A 21,626-nucleotide genomic window follows, 5' to 3' on the forward strand; every position below is an offset into this window, starting at 1 on the left:
CTGATGGGTCTGACTTCATGGTCATGAAGGGCTTTAGACACAATCACCCAGCACCCAGACTACAGATCATTCTGGCTCTACAAGGTTGAGAGAGCCCAGAAGGGGTCAAGAGGAAGGTGGCTGTAAGGTCTTGGGCCCAGGCTAGCTCCCATCTCCTGACCACACAGATCTCCCTCATAAAGGCCTAGACAGTGGTCAGGGAGGGAAGGAGGGGCCCAGGCATTCTGAAGTAAACAAACAGCAATGGTCAGTCAGGAGGATTGGATGTCCCCTGAGCCATGGACTCGAGTTGGACAGGCCTGGGCTCCAAACTTGGCTTGGTCACTGCCTGCTTTGCAATCGTGGGCCACTCTGACCTCACTTTTGCCACCTATAAAATGAGTATGAGCCTTATCTCTGTGTCTCAAAGCTATGAGACCTGAAATAGATAGTGGGGTGTGGTTCTCACTATGTCTCACCTGGATCTCCAGGTGAATCCAGACCTCCTCCCGAACTGACTGCTCCACCAAAGCTGGCATTTTCCTGGGAGTGGTACCCCACCACAAGGACTCCTTAATTAGACTATCTTGGATTCGGCCTTCTTTAGGGCTGTTCTCAGGGAACGCTGAGGTGTGGGAGTGAAGAGGCTGACCTTGGGGCTACAGGGAGGGGGAGGCATGGGAATGGGTTGGACCCAGGGAGAGGAATGTGGGGTCCTTGGGTGTCTGGACATCCCTGGGGGCTTTACAACATGGGAGGAAGCAGAGTCAACCATAGATCCACTTCTATGGATTGAATAGATATGAGTCTATGCATTCTCAGTTCCCCAACCCACCAGTACACAACAAGGCCACAAGTTAGACTCAGCAGGGACTTACAGGTGGCAAATAGGTTCTTTGCAGTGTGGTGAGGGGCTTGGCAGACACCTATGTGAATGCACTGTTGGGACCACTGGAGACAGAAGTGCTGACATAGAGCAGGCCGGGCTGGGGCCCAGGGAGGGAGGAGGAAAGGTTGGCAGGAAGTATAGATGCGTTCTTCCTGTGGCCACAAAAGGCAATGCAGGCCTGGACAGCTGAGTGCTGCCCTCCCTATAGACTTCAGACCTCTACCAATGTTCATCTCTCTTTGTTCCTACAGGTAAGAGGGCAGGGGAGAAATGATCTCCATGGGGCTGGAGAACTGAAGCACAAGGAATTGGCTCAGATTCAAAGGCAAACAGTGACAGAACTGGGGCCACAACCTAGGTTACCCAGCACTCCTGGCTTGAGCTGTTCTTGACACTCTTGTACTGGCTGATGATGGCAGTAAAAATAATACAGCTGTCATTTGTTGAGCACCTTCTGTATGCTGGCCCTGCACTGAGAACTTCTGTCCTCTCTAGGACCCTGACAAGGGTGGGACTGTCATCCTGTGCGCTTTACAGACCATGGAATGGGCTGAGCAAGGTCAAGCAACTTCTCTGAGGCCACCTAGAATGTGAGCTGTAGATTGGGAGAAGAACCCCGGTCCCAAAGCCCACTTGGACACTTTCATGGTCTGAAACTGTGCTTCGGGGGGGGGGGGGTCCTACCCATCCCCATAATCACATGACAGGTAATGTTTCTGGTTGGGCCATCCTCTTCCCCACCTATGCCCAGCTCCATGACTGTCCTAGGGCCCTCTGCTATCTCAGGGCACTCCCCAGGTTTGGACACAAGGGCCTTGGGACTGCTGACTCCTTAGGCCTGGGAAGGGTGAGCCCTGTTGACTCTGGCTTCTGCAAGGGTTGTGATTCACTGGGACTGGGGTAGAGGACCAGGGGATACACCAGGGAGCAGATTGGTGCCCCTTACGGTTTCGGGGATATCCTTGCACACAAGTTCTGGGAAACTCAATTGCTGTGCTGGTGGGAGCCGCCTGGAGTCCTGGTCAGGGTCACATAACTCCTGCATCCCCCAACCTCCCACCTTCCTGGGGGCTCCTTTCCCTTCTAGGGAGCCCTGCATGGAGTAGTCGAGAAAGTGCCCTTGAGTTAGAGATATCTAATTCTGTACACAGGGGCAGCCAGAGCAGTGACCCCCCACCCCCCAGTCAGTGTGCCAGTTAGCCAGCGAGAGCACCAGGCACAGTGTGGCCCTAGGTCAGGACTCAGTAGAGGTCACTGAGTCAGGTTTTTGTTCTGGAAGTTGGTATTGGCTTCAGATGGAGGAGCAGATTCTCTGGGTTTAGGGTCCTGGGCTATGTGGCAAGTCACTTCCCTTTTCTGGTCTCAGTTTCTACATCTGTGAAATGACAGACAGTCTGCTGAACACGTTCTCTGGGGGAGGGGTATGTCAGTCAGACACACACCCACATGCCTTCAGCTGGTGTTCCCAGGTCCCCCAGGCCCAGTGTTCCTGTAGCCCTCACACTGGCCACCGGATCCAGGAGGAATAAGGCAGGCTCTAGAATTGGGCAAGCCTGGATTTTATTTTTTTTATTTTTTATTAAAAAAAATTTTTTTTTAATGTTTATTTATTTTTTGAGACAGAGAGAGATAGAGCATGAACGGGGGAGGGTCAGAGAGAGAGGGAGACACAGAATCTGAAGCAGGCTCCGACGCGGGGCTTGAACTGAGCTGTCAGCACAGAGCCCGACGCGGGGCTTGAACTCACGGATCGTGAGATCATGACCTGAGCCGAAGTCGGGCACTTAACCGACTGAGCCACCCAGGCGCCCAAGCCTGGATTTTAGTCTTACCTCTACCATCCACAGTTACTGCCCCACTCAAGTCTGAGCCTCAGCGTCTTCATCTGTGAAATGGGTGAACCTTGGTTCTTACTTCTGGGTTACTACTGTGAGGATAAAACAAAGTGTGGACAGAGCACCTGGCACGGACTCTGTCGATGGTAGTGACAGTGGAACCCTGACGAATACCCTGAGCTGTCCTAGTTGCTGTCCCCCGCCCAACCTTGGTCTCAGGGATTCTGGGAAGGAGACAGTGCCAGTCTGCTGGCTCAGCCGGCTTGGCCACTGACCTTCAGAGCACCCAGGCTGTCAAGGCCGCCCGCCTGCCCGCCCGCCCGCCTCCCTGCCTGCCTGCCCGCCTGCCTGCCGGGCGGGCAGGGAGGGGCGCCAGCCAGCTCTTCGCCTGATGCTACCCGCCCCTGCTCCCACTCTCCTCTTCCTCTCTGCGCCTGTGTGTGAGCTAATTAATCTCAGCCCCTTTGGGAAATTAGAACGCTGCAGCCGCGGCCTCCTCAACCTCGCAGTGCCTGTGCTGCTACTGGGCCCTGCCAAGACCCACTGTGGTTTGGGGGCACAGGGTGGGGGATGGGGGAGCAGGATGAGCTGGGCAGGTGTGAGTCTCCCTGAGCGCCCCCCCGTCCTGACCAGGGAGCTCTGGCTTTCTAGCTTCCTCCCCTTCCAGACAGCATCCATAAGGACATCAGGCAATTGCTTCGCTGGGTGAAACTCAACCCCCAGCACCTCCCTGCCCTGGTCCTGGGGCTGGTACGGTCATCCCTCACCCCACGTTCGATCTCATTGCGGGGTCCTCTTGCCTGCCCAGTTCAGGCTGATGCAGATAGATGTAATTATGGAATTTTGCTTGGGAAATTAATTTGAAAAAGTTAATTAATTGGTGGTTCCGGAGGTGGCAGGCTCCACGCCCAGCCAGTCCTACTGACGTCAGTGCTGACCCGCCTGAGACGTGCAGCTTCCTGGGCAGGCTGGGGAGAGGGACCCCAGTGACCTGATTGGGCAGTCCTGGTGCAGGCAGAAGCACAGTGAGGAGGAAGAGGCAGACTAGTATCCTCACCCAGTGTTGGCACCTGGAAAGTGTGTGTTGACTGGACGTGCTAGATGAACTTGGGCATCCTGAGAACTCCACCACTTGTTAGCATGTTCAACAAGCCATTGTCAAGCTTCTGTATACCAATCCCAGTGTCTCAAGTGTCCATAGCCAGCATAGACAGCTGAATGTTTTGTCCACTTCTTATAAATCTCTTTTCTCAAGGGGCGCCTGGGTGGCTCAGTCGGTTAAGCGTCCGACTTCAGCTCAGGTCATGATCTCGCGGTCCGTGAGTTTGAGCCCCGCGTCGGGCTCTGGGCTGATGGCTCAGAGCCTGGAGCCTGCTTCCGATTCTGTGTCTCCCTCTCTCTCTGCCCCTCCCCCATTCATGCTCTGTCTCTCTCTGTCTCAAAAAGAAATAAAACGTTAAAAAAAAAAAATTAAATCTCTTTTCTCAAAACCTCTAAACCTATACCCAAAGGCTTTTCTAAAGGGTTCAAGGGACATTATAGATCCATTGTGCAGATGGAGTAACTGAGGCCCAGAGAGGATGTGACTTGCCCATCTTTTAAGCTCTGTCCTCCAGCAGGATGGCTTAGGGGGTGTATAAAGCTTAGGCTTCTTCCCAGGGGAGGAATACTTCCATGGGCAGCCCCCTTCCAAGTTCCAAGTGACAGGGGCCTTAAAGTTGACTCTGTTCCCTAAGGAGAGGGCCAGAGAACGTGGCCAGCCCCCAACCCTGGCTCCCCTGGTCCTGTTGTGTCTCCTGCCCTGACCCCACTATCAGACATGTATGTTGCCCTGTGTGTGCATGTAGGGGCTTTCTCCACCACCCTACCTAATCCTCAAGATGACCTAGCTGGCTGAGGCAGGAGCCTCATGCCCCAGGGCTCCCTTTGGTACATAGAGACCCCATTTCTAGTACCTCTTGGCAAGGGCCCCTGACCAAGTTCTAGTGTCTAGAGGAGTGTGGGCTCAGTAAAGTCTTTGTCCAGACTATGGAAGGGTGAGGGCTGGGGCAAGAGGTAGCCATCTATAAAATAGGAGAATGAGAGCCAAATGGACCGTTAGGACAGGTCAGGCAGGGATACTGACTTGCAGGAGGTCAGCAAGGTGAGGAACTTGGGCTTTCAAGAGGTTTGGACCTGCATTCTTCCAAGCTGTGTGGCTTGGGCAGGTTCCTCAGCTTTTCTGAGATACTTTCCTCATCTGTTAAATGGGATGATCACGTAGGCCACTCAGAGTGCTGTGGTGAGGCACAAGGTGGTAGAATCACTTGAGGTGTCTGGCCTTGGCACCAGGCCGGGTGGGAGAACAGGGAGCCAGTGGGACTGTGCTGGTGCCAGGGCCTGAGAAAGCCCACAGGGTTTTGGAAGGGAATCTGGTGCATGTGGTTGGACCGAAGAACTGGAGGACACAAGAGGAGGTGATACTTGTGGGGCACCCAGGGGCCAACAGCTTGCAGCCCAGAGCCCTGGGGCCCTCTAGGGGGAGTCATTCCGTACAGCATCACTCCCAGATTTGTTTAGCACGTTCCCTCAGGACGTTCCCACGACCCAAATGGGACCTGCAGTTAATTGTGTAGGCCTCACCTGATAGTTGTTCAGAATAAAAGTGACCATCATGGACAGGCTGAGCTGGGCACTTTGCATCCCACAGCACTCTGATGTGGTCTGTACTGAATTTCTTCAAGGTCTGACTTGGAGGCTTGGGTTTAAGCAGGCCATACCTATTCCCTGAGCATCCTGTGTAAGCTGGGTATAGGGTCAGAAGGGAGAAGCTTCTTCAACCCACCTTCTCTCCACGAAGCTCTATGGTACTGCCTTCCAGCTCGTTAGACCATTGGCTGAGTGTTCAGGGCTCTCTGCACAGACTGTTAAACACTCCTGTGAGTGTATCTGTCCATAGGTGCCATATATAGCACCCTAGACTGGGAGCTCCTTGAGGGTGGGGTCCATGGCATCTCTCTGTATCCCATGCCTAGCACAGAGTTACCTCTAAATAGGATAGGGCTGTTTTCCTATTTTGTAGGCAGACAAATTAAGGCTCTGTGAGGACGTTGCTCAGCCAAGGTGAACACAGCCTTTTGAGGGGCAGAGCTAACCTGGCCCAGGTGGGTGTGGGGCTGCTGGTGCCCTCCTGGGGACCTTGTGTGGGCCTCAGTACCTTCCCTGACTTCTCTGGGGCCTGCAGCTCCTGATCCACTTGGAGGGCAGTGTTCCCAGTATCCAGGCTTAAGCCCTGTGCTCCCGAGAGTGGGGAGTGAGGAGTTCTGGCATCAGGGTGTCAGAGGGCAGATCTTAATCTCTCCAAGCCTCAGTTTCTTCATCTGTGAAATGGGGATCTTGGTACTTCTGCCTGGTAGAGCTTGGGGATGGGGGAGTGGTAACAAGAAATAATGCATGTGTTCTTAGCTCCATGCCTCTTTAAGTGTTCCGCCATGGTTATTATTATTGTTGACACTGTTGTGTTATCATTACATTATTATTCACGCTCTCGGGCCCCCAGCGGCTGCAGTGGCTTTGGGCCTGGACACAGAGCTCTCGTCTGCAGAGAAGGAGTTACAGTTTCTAATTAGTGCCCTAAGGAGAGGGCCTAGGTTTTTATTTTTTCTGGAGGATCCCACCTGCCCAAGGCTTCCCCAGCCCCTGTCATACCCTCCCCAGCCTCAGGTAGGGGGCCTGGCTCCAGGCAAAAGCCTCCCCAAATTTCCCCTGCCACTCCCCCCGCCTCGCAGACCTCTGGGGCCATGAATCATTTATGAGGCAAAAATGAAACCAATTAAGGACAAACTTTGAAAGCCTCTAATTGCTGCGCCTGGTGGCACCGAGGAATGAGGGGAGGCAGGCCTGCTCGGTGCGGAATCTCCTTGGCCCGGTCCTTCCCAGGCCGCCTGTCCCACAGCGTCTCAGGGCGCCGCGTCCTCCCGGCTCCCCGCCGCCTCCCGGCCGGCCGGCCGAGGACGTGCCTGCGCGGCTCTGGCTGCTGCGTCTGCCGCCCCGGCGCCCGGCCGGGTCCCAGGCCGACTAATTAGGCCCGGCTCCCCTCCCCGCGCCGCCCGCTCCAGGCCCGAGGTGATGGCGGCTGTTCCTGCCGTTCTGGGGCCTGTGCCCCAGAGCTGGCCGCGTTTCTCGGGGCGGGAGCCAGCTCGGCTCGCCTGGCTTAACCCAGACGAGCCCAGGACGCCCTGTCCCTGAACTGGGAGGCTGGGGCTCCCCACGCCCCCACAGTGGGGTACAGGCGAGGGAAGGCTTCCGTCGGTGCTGGGGCACATGGTTGGACATTGCCATTCAGTTTCAGGCAGAGCCGCTCTGCTCAGCACAGCAAGAGTGGAAGGAGCCGGAGCCGGAGCTGGAGGTGGGGTGTGTGGAGGGTGGGGGGGGGGGTGGCTGATGAGAGGGAAGCTGGGAGATGCAGGGCAAGGGGTAGGGCGGGGTATTGAGCTCCTGAAGTGTTGCAGCGGAACCCACCTCTTCCCCTCAGCTTTGTCAGGAACACAGTGACCTAATGCAGATTCCTTAGCCTTAGTTTCCCTGTTTGTAAATTATCAGGACTGACCAATCTTCTCCTGATTCGAGATTTGAGGAACTGGGCTTTATATCCCCTACTTCCCTCTCTTGTGAGCTCTGGGAGGGTGGAGGTCAGGGTCTGGAGTATGGACCCAGCAGGGCCTGCCTCACTGCCATGAGCTCTGGGCACGGGTGACCAGCCTGCTCGCTGTGCTGAGGGCCAGGCAGGCCCTGGGCACTCAGGCACGTTGTTTGCTGAAACCAAATTTCTGTGCTTGTGTTTTTCCATAATTATATTAGCAGGTGGGATTTTTCCTCGGGGAGGCAGTGGGAGGGGGAGCGCCATGGCAGTGTCCCCGCCTGCTCTGAGCGTGAGCTCACACTCAGCTCTGCCCGCCCGCCTGTAATGATTTTTTAATTATGCAGCCAGTGCTCGGAATTGTTAATCCGCCTCCAGCCCAGCATCCCCTCTTGCAGCTCACACCCCAGCCCCTCACTGGTGTCCCCAGAGTGGTGGTGCCCAGCCGGGTGTCCATCACCGATGCTTAAAGTCCCCACCACAGTGGGAAAGAGGTGAGGCAGAGAGGGCCGCAGGGGTAACTCTGCTCCATGTGCATGTGACAGAACTTGGTGGTGGTGGGGCCTGTGGCTCTCTTTGTCCTCCTTCCCTCCTTTAGCCCCAGCATGGCTTGTACCATGGCTCCAGGATAGCTGTGGCTCTGGACAGGGACAGAGGAGGGATCAGTGCCCACCCCTGAGTGATTTGGCCACACCCATTTCAGAGACATTAGCCCCACTCTCCAGCCTCGTGTGACCCCAAGGACACACACAAGTATGATCTTTGTCTCTGTCACACACACAGTCACACTCTGCTTCCCCTCCACTCAGACTCACAGCTACACAAGCACAATAACATGCTCTGTGTTTCTCACACACATAGCCACACCTGAGGGCCAGGGTGCCCTCAGGAGACCACATAGCTGCCTCCCGTGGCCTACAGTGCCCTGCCCCCACTCCCTTGCCTTCATACCTTCCACCCCCACCCCCTAACTGGGATGCACTCTGAGGCCTTCCTTCTCCCACCGGGTGCAGTGGCTGCCTGTTGTGGCTGGGCCTGCCTGGACATCCATCGACCTGGCCTGGGGGAGGTGGTGGGGGTGGGGGCTGTTCTGCAGCACCGTGGCGGCGGCTCCTCTCCAGGCGCCCAGCTGTGGCATCTGTCAAGGTCAGATAGCGACTCCGGAACCAGCCGGCTCGGCCCCATGGCCCCTCTCGCCTCATTATTTTTGTGTTCCGGGGCTGCGGCGACACCTCCCTCCTTCCTCCTCAGCCTCCTGCCTCATGCCTGCCTCCCCCACGCCTCTGCAGGGAGGGCCTGCGGTCTGGGGGCTTTTGTTTTCCAGTTTTTTCCACGCTCAGGCCAGGCAGGCTGGGTAAGACGCTGGTCAGAGCTGTTAAGTCTTGAACAACAGGCAAGGAAGGTGCCTCCCTCGTGACTGGGACAGGCTTTCGGCTAGTGGAACCCTGGGTTGGTTTCTCAGGGGGACAAACTGAACGTGGGTGGAACCCAACCCCCACCAAAGCTCAAGCACACCTGTGCGTAGCTTCCTGTTTCCATAGGGGCCCCAGCACCTGGCACCAGTTCCTGTCTGCACCATCCCCATTCCAGTCAGGCCCCACATTCACATCTCAGAACCCCTAGAGGCCCTGATACAATTCCGTGTGTGCACATGCACACAAACACACTGGTATACACACGGCGGCAGTGTGTTGACACTCGTGGGCCAGAAGAACCCACAAACATCTACCCGCCACGTAAACCACTATACTCTACACACATGCACACTGAAGCGTATGCTCACATCCACAGATGTAGATAACACACACTCTACTTGTACACACAAGGAGGTAACACGGTCACAGACATTCACCTGCACTGGTTTATAAGCCTCATGTACACATCAGTGTTCACACCCACAGAGTGACATCTTGAGTCTGTGCACTCACACCTGGGCACACCCGGAGTCCCCAGACACACACACTCATGCGCACAGCACACGCAGCATCTGACACACCTCCCAGGTGGATACATGCAGATATCCTGGTCCATAGTGCTGCTCTTCACGATACGCACTCCAGCCAGAGCTCACTGCCTGGGGCCCAGTGTTCCTTGAGCACATTTATACCACCCAGGAGGCATTTGTCCCTGAAATGCTGAAGTGAGCTTGAGGCCTCCCCCTTGATGTGCTCTGTGTGTCGAGGGAGCCCCTGGAGAGTGGGAAATGGTAGTTGACAGATGGACTGTCCTACCAGCCTGGTCAGCCTCTTTATGTAGACCAACCTGGGCCCAAGAACACCAAGATGGAGTGTGACGGGGGCGGGTCCCAGGTTCACATGGTGAACTTGGTGGCTTCTGGCAGAGAGGGCGGTCTCGGGTGGGATGGCCTCTCAGGTTCTGTTTCTGGGTCCCTGGCCACCACCAGCCCCCAGTTAGGGTGTGTAAGTGTTGGGGGAATGAGATGTGGGCAGACTCCAGGCCCCCCAGAGTCTCTGGGGTAGTCCTGGCGATCCACTCACTTCCTCCGCCAGCTGTGGACTGCTGTGACCACCCTTGAGAGGGGGAGGTAGCTGGAGGTTTAGCAGTGACAGGGCCCCCACCCCCCAGGAAACTCAAAACCCTGGGCCAGCCGCGGGTGGCGGGTTGGGGCAGGCACAAAGAGGGCCTCTGTGCGGCCCGGCTGGGCTGCCCACAGGATTCTGGGGGAGGAGGCAGGAGCCGGTTTCCGTCCCATTCTGCTTCCTGCGGAGGCCGCCGGAATGCCCGGAGCTCTGGCCTAGCCTGGCCCGTCCGGCCCACCCGCAGCCCCTTCCCCTGTCTTTTCCTGGGCCTTAGGGTACAGCTGCAGAGTTCTCTGCAACAGTGCCTTCACATGTTTGCCCAGAGCCTGAGAGCCATCCCCCAGAACCCATGGGAAACCTAGGGGGTTCCCCTAGGCTGGGCTGAACTGGACCTCATCCTCCAGCCATAATCCCTCCTTCCATGTCCCTCAGAGCCCTTGGCCAGTGTTGGAGAGCCAGGCCTTGGGGTCACACAGACCTGGTTTCCAAATCCTGGCTTTGCCACTTATTGACCTTGTGACCTTAGGCAGGTGACTTTACTTCCCTGAGTCTCACCCTGTAAATGGGTGACAATACTAGTTAAAGAGTTACAGAAAGAATTCAGTGAGAAAATGTGTGTAAAATGCTTAGCACAGTACCTGGTAGAGTGAGTGTGCGTTATTAGGGTCTGCTATTACGTCTTCTGGGGAGATAGGACTGGGAAGGAGCTAGATGCTCCTCTCCCAAATAGGTCTTATATGTGGGGCTTTTTCTCAACCCTATGACCTATTCAAAACCCTTCTCTCCAGTCTTTAGTTTCCCTATCTGCAAATCACATCACAGGCAGATTCAAGTTCTCTGGGATTTAGAGGATGGGAGGGGGTCACTATCTAGAGTCTTTTGTCTGTGTCTCTGTACCTTTTTCCTCGTGGGCCCCTCAGGGATAGTGACTTTTTACAATTTGGGGTGAGGAGTAAGATCCATTCTCCATTTTACAGATGGGAAACTGAGGCTCAGTGTAGGCGAGAGGTTTGGTCAAGTCAACAGGAAGAGACAGGATGGAGCCAGAAACCTAGACTTTAGGACTCTCGTCCCCTACATGGTCCTGTTAACACCCTTGCTCCCCACACACAAGCCCTGGAAAGATAGATCCCCCTCCTCTAATTCCTTGGCCCACTTATGTTGAGCTAGCCTTCCTCGGCTTACCCAGCGGGAGGGAGATCCTGAGTGAGTGAGTAGGTGGGCTCTGATCCCAGGTCGGTGTCAGCTTGGTCATTACTTTGGGAAACGTTAGTCTAGATCCAGAGGGTCCCAAATGGAGAGGGCATTGCTTTCTCTACATCACAACTCTTTACTGAACTGCCCGCTCTAAATGGGGCAATAGTCATCTTCCTTCAGAAGGTGTGTAGGAAGATTCAGTGAGGCAAGGAATACAGTGTCTGGCACACAGGAAGTCCTCCTTCCTTAACATATTAGCTATTACCCTCCTGGTTCCATGTGATAGACAGAGAAACAGACTCAGAGGCCTTATGCCAAGGTCACACAGAGAGGAAGGACTCTTCTGATCCTTTTGCTCTTCTAGGGAGGGAACCTGGCCTGACAGAGGTACCTGGTAAGGGAGGCTTTGTCTTTATCTGAAGTGTCCCAGATCACTCCCTAGAGCTGCAGGTCAGGGTACACTGCCTGCCTGGGGCCTCAGTGTTCCTGTCCATGAAATGGGCTGACCCCCTCCTCCCGCTGTTTTTTGAGAGCTCTGTAAAGGAGAGTAGAGTACCGTGTACTCCTGGGGTCTTCTTTAGCATGTTTCATTCTTCAGGTAATGGGGTTTGTGCCTGCCCTAGGTGAAGGGGTCTAAGAGGGTCAGGGGTGCGGAGTCAGGGAAACAGAACTGTAGCCCCCTGCTGTCTTTGGTAGTTGGTCTTGGGGGGTTATTAGTCCTGAGGAAATTCTAGTAGTACTGAGGGCATGTTCTACCCCAGGCCATCTGCTGGGTGTTAGCAGTGGTTAGTGTGTGCTCGAATGTGTGTTCACCTATAGCTGGATGGGTGCCCTGTGCTCTCTAGCGAGGGCTGCATTTCTCCTAGCCTCCAAGACCACTGTCTCCATGTGCATCTTCTTGGGCCCGAGTGGGGCTTTTTTTCCCCTCTGGAAACTCCCTAGGCTGAATCATGGAAATCAGAGACGCCACCCCCAATCCCGCCCCCCCCCCCAACCTGGCTTGCTCAGCTCATCTAAGTTCAACCACCATAGCCTGTGGTCTGTTCTCTTCACCACCACTGCTTTGCCCACCATCAGTCTGTCTGTCCATCTCACCTCCCCTGGAGGCCAAGAAGACCAGCTCCAAAGTTGGTGGAGGGGACCTGAAGAGGGTGTAGCAGGGATGTCAGGAGTGCACATGGAAGTGTGGGGAAGAATGTGAAGAGCCAGAGTGTGCAGGTCTGCAAAGCTGGCCTGTCCAGACGATGGCGGAATGGTGGGCCCTACTGGGCCGGTGCCTCCGGGTCCTGAAGGCCCCTCTGGAATGCAGCCTCCTCCAAGAAGCCTTCTGTCAGCAGGTAGGACGGCTGGGAGTCTATTCTAGCCAGCAAAGGAGCAAGAGAGGATTGGCGCCTTGCCCTCAGACTTTGCCCTTGGCAGTGGTGGTGGTGGCGTAACTCTGTAAATTTATTAAAAATCATTGAATTGTACACTAATAAATGGGTGAATTTTATTGTTTATAAACTATGCGGGGCACCTGGGTGGCTCAGTCGGTTGAGCATCCAGATCTTGATTTCAGCTCAGGTCATGATCTCACAGTTCAATGGTTCGAGTCCCAAGTCAGGTTCCATGCTAACAGATCGGAGCCTTCTTGGGATTCTCTCCCTCTCTTTCTCTCTGTCTTTCGGTCTCTCTCTCTCAAAATAAATACACTTAAAAAAAAAAAAAAAAAAAAAAGGAAAGAAAGAAAGAAACTATACCTCAGTAAAGCTGTTAAAAAAAAATCCTACCCTTGGCCTCAGCGCCCTGCCCAGTTGGGACTCGGCCAACCCCCTGACCATACCTCGCACCCTCTTCCTTATTTCTTTTTTTTTTTTTTGAAGCAAACTCTACCCCCCAACGGGGATCAAACTCACGACCCTGAGATCAAGAGTCACATGCTGTACCGCATGCTCTACCGACGAGCCAGGGACCCTTCTTCCCCTTTTCTTAAGAACTGTTTTCCGGCTCATGTCTCCTTTGGTAACCTCCCCTTGTCTTTAGCTCACAGGCTAGCAGTCCCTTCCTCCAGAAAGGCCTCCAGTGCTCCACTTGGTTGCCTTCCTGCTCTTATTTCATATTGGTTCATGTGACCACTGGCCAAGCTCCTGTGTACTCCTCCAGGGCCGTGCTGGGTCTGTATCCTGCACTGTTTCCCCAGTACCACAGGGCATGGGGCCGCTTTTGGGTAAATAGTAGTGGGATGTGTGCATGTCTCTGTGTAGACAGCGTCATGCCTCCCCCCCAGTGCCCCTTCCCCCATTGCGGTCTGGCCCAAAGGCCTCAGGACAGAACCCTGCTGGGGATGAATCCTGGCTCACCTGGGGCTCAGGGTGGAGGGAGGGCATTACCATCACCTCTGGTGACTTCATTGCCAGCTGGCATTATGAGGTCAGTAGCCCAGGATTCCAGGTTCCTGCCTGGGCATCTCCAAGCCCCCCAGGTGAAGACACGACACTGGGGTCTGTGACAACTCATCCCCACAACCACGTAGAGGTGACAGGCATGGTAACAGCCCTGGAGGGTGGGGGCGGCCTTGGGATTGCTGGGTCACCTTGCCCTGGGCTACTTTGTCAGTTGCACAGGTAGAGAGCAAAGGTAATCCCAGAGCAGGGTGACTAACACTTAGGTTCTGGGTTCAAATTCTAACGGTCCTGGGTACCAGCTGCTTGACCTTGGCCTGACAGCTTGAACCTCTTTGAGCCTCAAATTTCTTCATCTCTCAAATTAATTATTTCTGTTTTGCTGGCCGCTGACTTCTGGGAGGAGTCAAGGAAGGAGAGCAGACATGTAAAGCATAAGAGTGCAGGGACTGGTACACAGTAGGTGCTCAATAAATGCTACCTGATAGAGTTAGTTAAGAGACCCTGGGTGTCACTTGTTGCTGGGAGCTAGTTAAAGTGGGGTGGGTCTCTGTCTTCTGGTGCTGGCTAGGGCCTGAGAGTAGAGGCAGGGGGCGGTCCCAGTGGCAGGAGAGTGGTCCCAGCTTTGACTTCCTCTCTTCCCAGTTTTGCCAGTAAGCCAGAGCCCATAGGAGGTTGGGCCACAAGGCCAGGCCCTGAGGCCAAGAACCCATTGACCCTCAGCCCTCCTTCCTATCTATCTCTGCTTCCCTGGGCCCTGGGCCAGAGTGGGCTGGGGACCACCCACCCCCTGCCTCCCTTTCAGAGCTGTGGGCATATCCAACTGCTTTCTCTTGGTCCTCAGGTCCTCGAGTGTAGGATTCTCTCCCTCAGGGCTGTTTCTGTGTCTGTCAGACCCTCAAGTCTTTTCAAAGCTGGGCTAAGAGCCTTGGATCTCTCTGAGCCCAGGTCCATCCATTTTCTGCTTCCCATGAAGCTCTGTTTTCTAACCTTGACCCTTTGCCCTGTCCTCTCCAAGTCCCCCTTTCTCTGACCCGCCCCTCAAGTTGTCTGTCTCATGATCCTCCCGTAGCACCTGTCTCTGTTCTTCTGCCCCCATGTCCCCCTCTGCCTCCCAGCTCTCCATGACGGGTTACCCCCCCACACCCCCTCATCCCCCTCCCTCTGGGCTCTGTCCCCACCCGTCAGCCCCTGGTCCCAGCTCCCGGCCGGCCCGGCTCCTGCATGGACAAAGGGGTCCTTTGTGGGCTGACCGCGGCTGGCGGGGCGGCGGGGCGCTGGCTCCGCATTGCTGATGAAACGGAGCCCTTTGTTGTCCCTCCTCAGGCGCAGTATTTCTTTTTGGGGGCTGGATGCGTTCCTGGCAGGGCCGATGATGGATGCGCCCGCCGCCGCCCGCCTGCCCGCCAGCTTTCCCTCCCGCTCATTCCCGCTCCGCTTCAACGCAGCCCCAGCTCCTCCCCTGCTGCCTGGGCACTGCCAGGCCCTTCGTAGCCTGGGAGGGGGTTGCCGTGTGCCTTGCAGTAAAGGACTAGGGCCTGGGAGAAGGTCTTAAGTCCTCCCCTTCCGTGAGTAGGGCAAACAAGCCCTGTGGTCATTGGTCCACTGGGACCAGGGCATCAGCTTTTCCCAGGGTCTAAAGGAGAAGATGAGCCAGGTATAGGGGCAGATTTGGAACAAGCTTAGGGACCAGGCCTTGGGGACTAACTAGATGTTGGTATCTACCCACTCCAGGGTTTGGGGACAGAATTACCTGTGTGCCAGTCCCCCTTCTGTACTCCCCACCTTCAGTTTCTGTGGCTGACACATCAGTGTTCTGCCTGCAGCACCTGTTTGATGACATATCACGTCGTCTGCTCCATAGCTCAGCATGTCCCAGGACATGGGGGGCTGGGAGAGGGTAATCCCTGAGGAAGGACAGAAAAATGAAAGATCAGAGAAATTCAGAGAAAGGGCCAGAGATGAACAGAACATGAGGTTTTGTCCCTACCACGAGACTCAGGATGGAGACAAAAGCAGAGAGACTCAGCCAGAGCACCAGCCCTGAACGCAGTCCCGTGTTGGAGGGAGCTGACTTCTAATTGACCTGCCCGCCCTGTACACAGAGCCAGATCCTGAAGCTGGGAGGAGGGAGGGAGGGAGTAGAGCAAGAGCAGCGTTAATGCAGCTATCGATTTCTGCCACCAGCCAGCAGGCCGCAGAGGCGGGGACACACAGGGGGGCTAGGGCGCAGACTGCTCCCCTCCCCACCTCTCCAACCCAAGGGCTCCTACCTTCTTCTGTCTTCTCCCCTCACCATGTCTGGGGCTGCTGGAGCTTGCTCCGGAGCAGGGTAGTTGAGCTCAGATGGGCAGGGGCAGTTAATTTGGGGTGACAGTCTCTAGCCCTGATCTCACTGGCCCTGGTCTCCAGCACCTAGCCAGGTGTCACTGATGCCCAGAGGGGTACTGATTTCTGAGGGGGGGCCTGAGGAGCCAGCCTGGGTTTAGCCCTCAGGAGGTGGGACAGAGCACAGCTATCCTTGGGCATACATCATCCCCTTGCTCTTACTACAACTCTGATCTCTGTGGTACCCCTAGCCCAGCCTGGACACCTTGCCAGGCCCTCCTGGGTTTGTCCTGGTAGAATGTGCCAGCTTGCCCAGCTCTTCCTTACCACCCATCTACCTTCACTAGGAAGGAGCGTTCGTGGGCCAGTGCTCTCTGGGGAGAGGCAGGGAGCGTCTGGCTGTCTGCTGACGCCTGCCATTTTCGACTCACTCAGGAGCCAGAGCTTTTTTCCCTTTCCTATACGCACTCCTCCTTGTGGCCACTCCTTAGCAGCCCTGTCTGCTCAGGGCCTCAATTTCCCCCTGTGTAAGTGCAGAGGGTTGGACTAGATGACCTCCCGGGACCAGGACCGGCTGAGTCCTGTGACTGGGGGATGGTGGGGTTGCCTGGGGACAAAGATGTATGTGTGCCGGCCCCAATCCTAGGGCGGGACAGGCCCAGCCAGATGTGCGCCTCCCCCTTGAGCCGCCAGCTGCTCAGGCTGGGCCCTCTCCTCCCGCCCTTCTCCCAGGGGTTGCTGGGCCACGGCAGGCAGGCAGGCAGGCAGGCAGGCAGGCAGGGAAGGGATGCGAGAGAGCCAGGGCTGATGAGGAAACGGCCGCTCCATTCCTTCTGGACAGTTCCTCCCAGACCCAAGGAGCCTAGCTGCTCGCTCGTAAGCCTTAGCCCTGGGGCCTAAGCAGAGCAGGCTCTGTCCTAGAAAGGGGCACCTCTGAAATATGGATGTGGCCCAAGAACAGGCTCTGCTCCCTGGAGGGTCGCACCCACTCGTCCCAGCCTGCACCAGCCAGAGGCCCTTCCTGCCCACAGCCTACCCCAGCTCTGAGCTCTCACTGGGACCTCATCCCAGACCCATCTGGGAGCCAGGCTGGAGCACAGCAGGGAGGCCTGAGTAGAGACAAGAGTGGGGTCTGAGGTAATGATGACTGTGGTTTGAGAGTGAGGAGGAATCGTGTGTTCGATATGTACACAGTGTGTCCCCACATTCTTACAGGAGAAGGATTGTCCTCTGGCACAGTGCTGCCTGCCCTCTAGCAAGAGGATACATGCTCCTTGAAATAAGGATCCTGTGCGCTATTTGGTAACCCCTGTTAGAGTCACTTTACTTTCCCTGCAGGACTTGTCAGAGCGTTGAGATAGATAATCAGTATGTATTAGGAGTTGCCAAATGAGGGCCTAGGAGCAGCTTCCCAGATTTCTGGTCTGTACGTTCAAGCTTTGCAGAGGCTGTTCCAACCCCTCTTTGTAGATGGGTCACAGAAGGAAGATGAGGAAGCAGAAGGTGACTCTGTAACCATCTGAGGTTCATAAACATCTCTAGCTCTTCCCTACTACCCCAGCCCAGGAAGAAGTGGCTGCAGATCTAGGCTGTACGGATTCAGGCTGGGCTTCCACCATGACGCTCATTAACTGTAGATCCCTGCTCAGTTCTAAACCTTATGTAAAACGGAGTATTCCTAGCCACTACTTCAAAGGGTGCTTGTGAGTCTGAACTGAAGTAGTACAAATAAAAAATACCTAACCATGTTGGGTCTGGCACTTAAATAAATGCCCAGTGGGGCTTGTGGTTGTTACTACATGGGGGTACAGTTGTTGGTAGTGGTGGTGACGTTGGGAAAGGAAGTGTTTACTGCTGCCCTGACCCTATACTCTTTTGTCCCGATAGAGTGAAGATCCTTCCACGTGGACACCTGACCATGTGCCTGCCCTGAGCAGCAGGGCCCCCCAGCCATCTGTGTTGTGGGCAGCAGGGCCCGGTGCTCGTCTGTGGACCCCCCGCAGTTGGCAGGCCCCCCCCAGCAGCGGGCTCTGGGCCTCGGCCCCACCATGTCGAGCCTCGGCAGTAGCCCCCAGGACAGCGGTGGCAGCAGCAGCAGCAACAGCAATGGCAGCGGGAGCAGCGGCCCCAAGGCAGGAGTGGCTGACAAGAGCGCGGCGGTGGCCACTGCCACCCCAGCCTCGGTGGCGGATGATGCACCACCCCCAGAACGTCGGAACAAGAGCGGCATCATCAGCGAACCCCTCAACAAGAGTCTGCGCCGCTCCCGCCCTCTCTCCCACTACTCTTCCTTTGGGGGCAGTGGTGGCAGCGGCGGTGGTGGCAGCATGATGGGCAGTGAGTCTGCTGAAAAGGCTGCTGCCGCTGCAGCTGCCGCCTCCCTGTTGGCCAATGGGCATGACCTGGCGGCAGCCATGGCTGTGGACAAAAGCAACCCTACCTCAAAGCACAAAAGTGGTGCTGTGGCCAGCCTGCTGAGCAAGGCAGAGCGGGCCACGGAGCTGGCAGCCGAGGGACAGCTGACGCTGCAGCAATTCGCGCAGTCCACGGAGATGCTGAAGCGCGTGGTGCAGGAGCACCTTCCGCTGATGAGCGAGGCGGGTGCTGGCCTGCCCGATATGGAGGCCGTGGCGGGCGCCGAAGCCCTCAATGGCCAGTCCGACTTCCCCTACCTGGGCGCCTTCCCCATCAACCCGGGCCTCTTCATCATGACCCCGGCGGGCGTGTTCCTGGCCGAGAGTGCGCTGCACATGGCCGGCCTTGCCGAGTACCCCATGCAGGGAGAGCTGGCCTCGGCCATCAGCTCGGGCAAGAAGAAGCGGAAACGCTGCGGCATGTGCGCGCCCTGCCGACGGCGCATCAACTGCGAGCAGTGCAGCAGTTGTAGGAACCGAAAGACTGGCCATCAGATTTGCAAATTCAGAAAATGTGAGGAACTCAAAAAGAAGCCTTCCGCTGCTCTGGAGGTAACGGCGCCTTAGAGGGAGGTGTGTGGGCTCTTGTGTCTGTCTGGCAGTCCAAACCCACCCCCCAGCCCCCCAAACCCGCTTTTCCTACCTGGGCGAGTGGGGGCTGCTCAGCCAGTCCCTGGGCTCTCGGGTTCTAGAGCAGGCTCCCAGACACCAGTTCACTGCCCAAAAAAGTCAGAGCCACATCCTGAGATCTCATTAGGTTGTAGTTTGCAAGGCCAGCATAAAGTTCCAGGAGGGGGCCTAGCACTTCCCAGCCAGGCCCGGGGATCCTGAACCCCCTCCTGGAGTTTTGGGCCAGCTACTGATGTTCCCATATAGGTCCTAAGTTGCTGACTTTCAGACATATTCTAACGTTTCCAGTCCATAACCTAGAATGCTGGGGGCTCTTCCGTGTCCCACTTGAGGGGTTCTCTCCTGTGGACCATGTGGCTTTGAGGGGTAAGCCCTTCACTTGCCCCTTCAGAGCCTGGCCTTTCCCCTAAGGCCACCCAAGGATAGAGCGGCCCCAGTGCTCACTGCCCTGCTCTAAGGCCTGGAAGAACCCTGCGTCTAGACATCCAGTTGACAGATTTGGGGTTTCTTGGGGCCCCAAGGTCAGTCTGGCTACACAGGTAATCGCCACGGGTCCTACGGGCCTGGAGTGAGGGGGTTGCTGTGATCTTGGGGTATAGGCAAGGCCTGTCCACCATGGGATGATCGGCTTAGAGCAGGCAGAAGGGTTCCCAAGCTGCTTTCTTTCTCTCCACCCTCGTGGCAGAGCTTGTCCCTGTGCCCCCAGCCGTGGCAGCCTAGCTGTGGTGCCAGGCCTGGGTACAAAAGCATCTTTTCAGCCTGCTGTCCCGGCCCCGGCCCCGCCCCTCTATGAGTGGGCTGGACGCAAATGTTCAGAATGGTTGGAAAACAATAATGGCATCCCAGCCATGGCTACTCCCCACCCCCAAGCCCCAAACCTCATATATCTGCTCTCCTGCCCAGAGAATACACCTCTATGCACACAGAGGCACTCACCTCTCATCTAGTGTAGACACACACATGCGCGCACAAGCGCACACACGGCCCTGCCCAGTACCCAGTCTTACTGTAAGTGTACAGCAAATCCCCTTCCTCCCCACCACACCTCCGGACACACTACACACCGTGGCATCGCTTGAGACACACATCCGTATGCTTACATGCTCCCTCGACAGAAACATGCACACAGCCCCAGATGCACCACAGCCACTCGGCGCTTGTAGCCTCTGGACCAGGGGAATGGGTCTTCCTGTTTGGAAGGAGGGTTCCTGGACACAGTGGCTCAGGGGGCCTCAGGGTGCTCCGGGCCCTCCAGCGGCCCAGCGGGTCAAGGCTTCTTCTCTGGCCTGGTCAGGATGGCAGGAACTCCACGGGGTGGCTGCCTTTACTCCATGCCCGTCCCTCCGCCATGAGGCCGTCCACGGGGGAGCGTCTTTGCATCAGGCCCCGCCGGACCCTGACTGAACTCTCTCCTTGTTTTTGTCTCCCGCCCCCGCCAGAAGGTGATGCTTCCGACGGGAGCCGCCTTCCGGTGGTTTCAGTGACGGCGGCGGGAACCCAAAGCTGCCCTCTCCGTGCAATGTCACTGCTCGTGTGGTCTCCGGCAAGGGATTCGGGCGAAGACAAACGGATGCACCCGTCTTTAGAACCAAAAATATTCTCTCACAGATTTCATTCCTGTTTTTATATATATATTTTTTGTTGTCGTTTTAACATCTCCACGTCCCTAGTATAAAAAGAAAAAGGAAAAAAATTTTAACTGCTTTTTCGGAAGAACAACAACAAAAAAGAGGTAGAGACGAATCTATAAAGTACCGAGACTTCCTGGGCAAAGAATGGACAATCAGTTTCCTTCCTGTGTCGATGTCGATGTTGTCTGTGCAGGAGATGCAGTTTTTGTGTAGAGAATGTAAATTTTCTGTAACCTTTTGAAATCTAGTTACTAATAAGCACTACTGTAATTTAGCACAGTTTAACTCCACCCTCATTTAAACTTCCTTTGATTCTTTCCGACCATGAAATAGTGCATAGTTTGCCTGGAGAATCCACTCACGTTTATAAAGAGAATGTGGATGGCGCCGCGTCGAGAAGCCCCTCTATCCATCCACACGTGCAGAGTGCAGAGCTGCGGCGAGGAGCTCACAGAGGGGGAGGGAGCAGCCCACCCACCCCTGGGCCCAGGCCAGCCATGCTGCACTCGCGGTACCCAGAATGGGATCCCCCCTACCCCGACGATGATGATTTTGCAAAAATGAAAGTTCTGTTCCTTTATCCATTGAGATCTGGGGAGCCCGTGTCTCAATATTTCCGATCCTGGCTACTTCCCTTAGAGAAAATAAGTCCTTTTTTTCTGGCCTCGCTGATGGCAACAGAAGAAAGGGCTTCTTTGCGTGGCCCCCTGCTGGTGGGTGTGGGTGCCTGGGGGGCCCCCTTGCCCAGGGCCAGCTTCCTGCTGATGAACATGCTGTTTGTATTGTTTTAGGAAACCAGGCTGTTTTGTGAATAAAACGAATGCATGTTTGTGTCACGAAGCACCAATGGCTTCTTGCTCTCCGGTTTGGGGGGCTGGCTTGGGGGCTGTTGGTGGGCAGGGGTTGTCTGGAGCCACCTTGAAAAGAAAGAAGGATGGCTTGGGGACATTTAGAGTGGGGATCTCTTGGGTAATGAGGCCCTGTGGTACCTGAAGGGGGTCAAGCAGGAGCAGCCGGCCTGGCTGAGGTGGTGAAAGTGCTGTTAAAGTGACTGGTACTGGAACATCTCGTCTGCCCGGTTGTACCCCCCTGCCTCAGAACCCGGACCTCCGGGGACCTTCACTCACTTGGGGCCACCATCTCTATTTACCTAAGGTTGTCGGGGCCTGATCAGTGCAGAGCAG

General features: G+C 55.8%; 1 protein-coding gene and 1 long non-coding RNA gene across 6 annotated transcripts in view; one reads left to right on the forward strand and one right to left on the reverse strand.

Annotated features, from left to right (window-relative positions):
- The window catches only part of CXXC5 (CXXC finger protein 5), a 35,261-nt gene extending 13,979 nt beyond the window's left edge, over nucleotides 1–21,282 (forward strand). For 2 of the 5 annotated variants that reach the window (XM_042985234.1, XM_042985235.1), the window contains exons 2-3: nucleotides 17,655–18,733; nucleotides 20,251–21,282. In XM_042985234.1, the coding sequence (XP_042841168.1) occupies nucleotides 17,816–18,733; nucleotides 20,251–20,295 (963 nt within the window). In that variant the 5' untranslated portion in view covers nucleotides 17,655–17,815 and the 3' untranslated portion in view covers nucleotides 20,296–21,282. Of the gene's footprint in view, nucleotides 1–13,494; nucleotides 13,585–13,652; nucleotides 13,675–17,654; nucleotides 18,734–20,250 lie in introns of those variants that run through there. The other 3 variants (XM_007077883.2, XM_042985233.1, XM_042985237.1) reach the window with 3 other exon arrangements.
- Nucleotides 5,749–13,449, reverse strand: LOC122238318. The gene is made up of 3 exons (XR_006217234.1): nucleotides 13,398–13,449; nucleotides 12,154–12,496; nucleotides 5,749–6,280 (listed from the first exon to the last, which is right to left on the reverse strand). It is a non-coding gene; the product is annotated as an uncharacterized LOC122238318 (long non-coding RNA).
- Nucleotides 21,283–21,626: the final 344 nt, after the last annotated feature.

Source organism: Panthera tigris, chromosome A1 (assembly GCF_018350195.1).
Source record: "Panthera tigris isolate Pti1 chromosome A1, P.tigris_Pti1_mat1.1, whole genome shotgun sequence".
Taxonomy (NCBI): domain Eukaryota; kingdom Metazoa; phylum Chordata; class Mammalia; order Carnivora; family Felidae; genus Panthera; species Panthera tigris.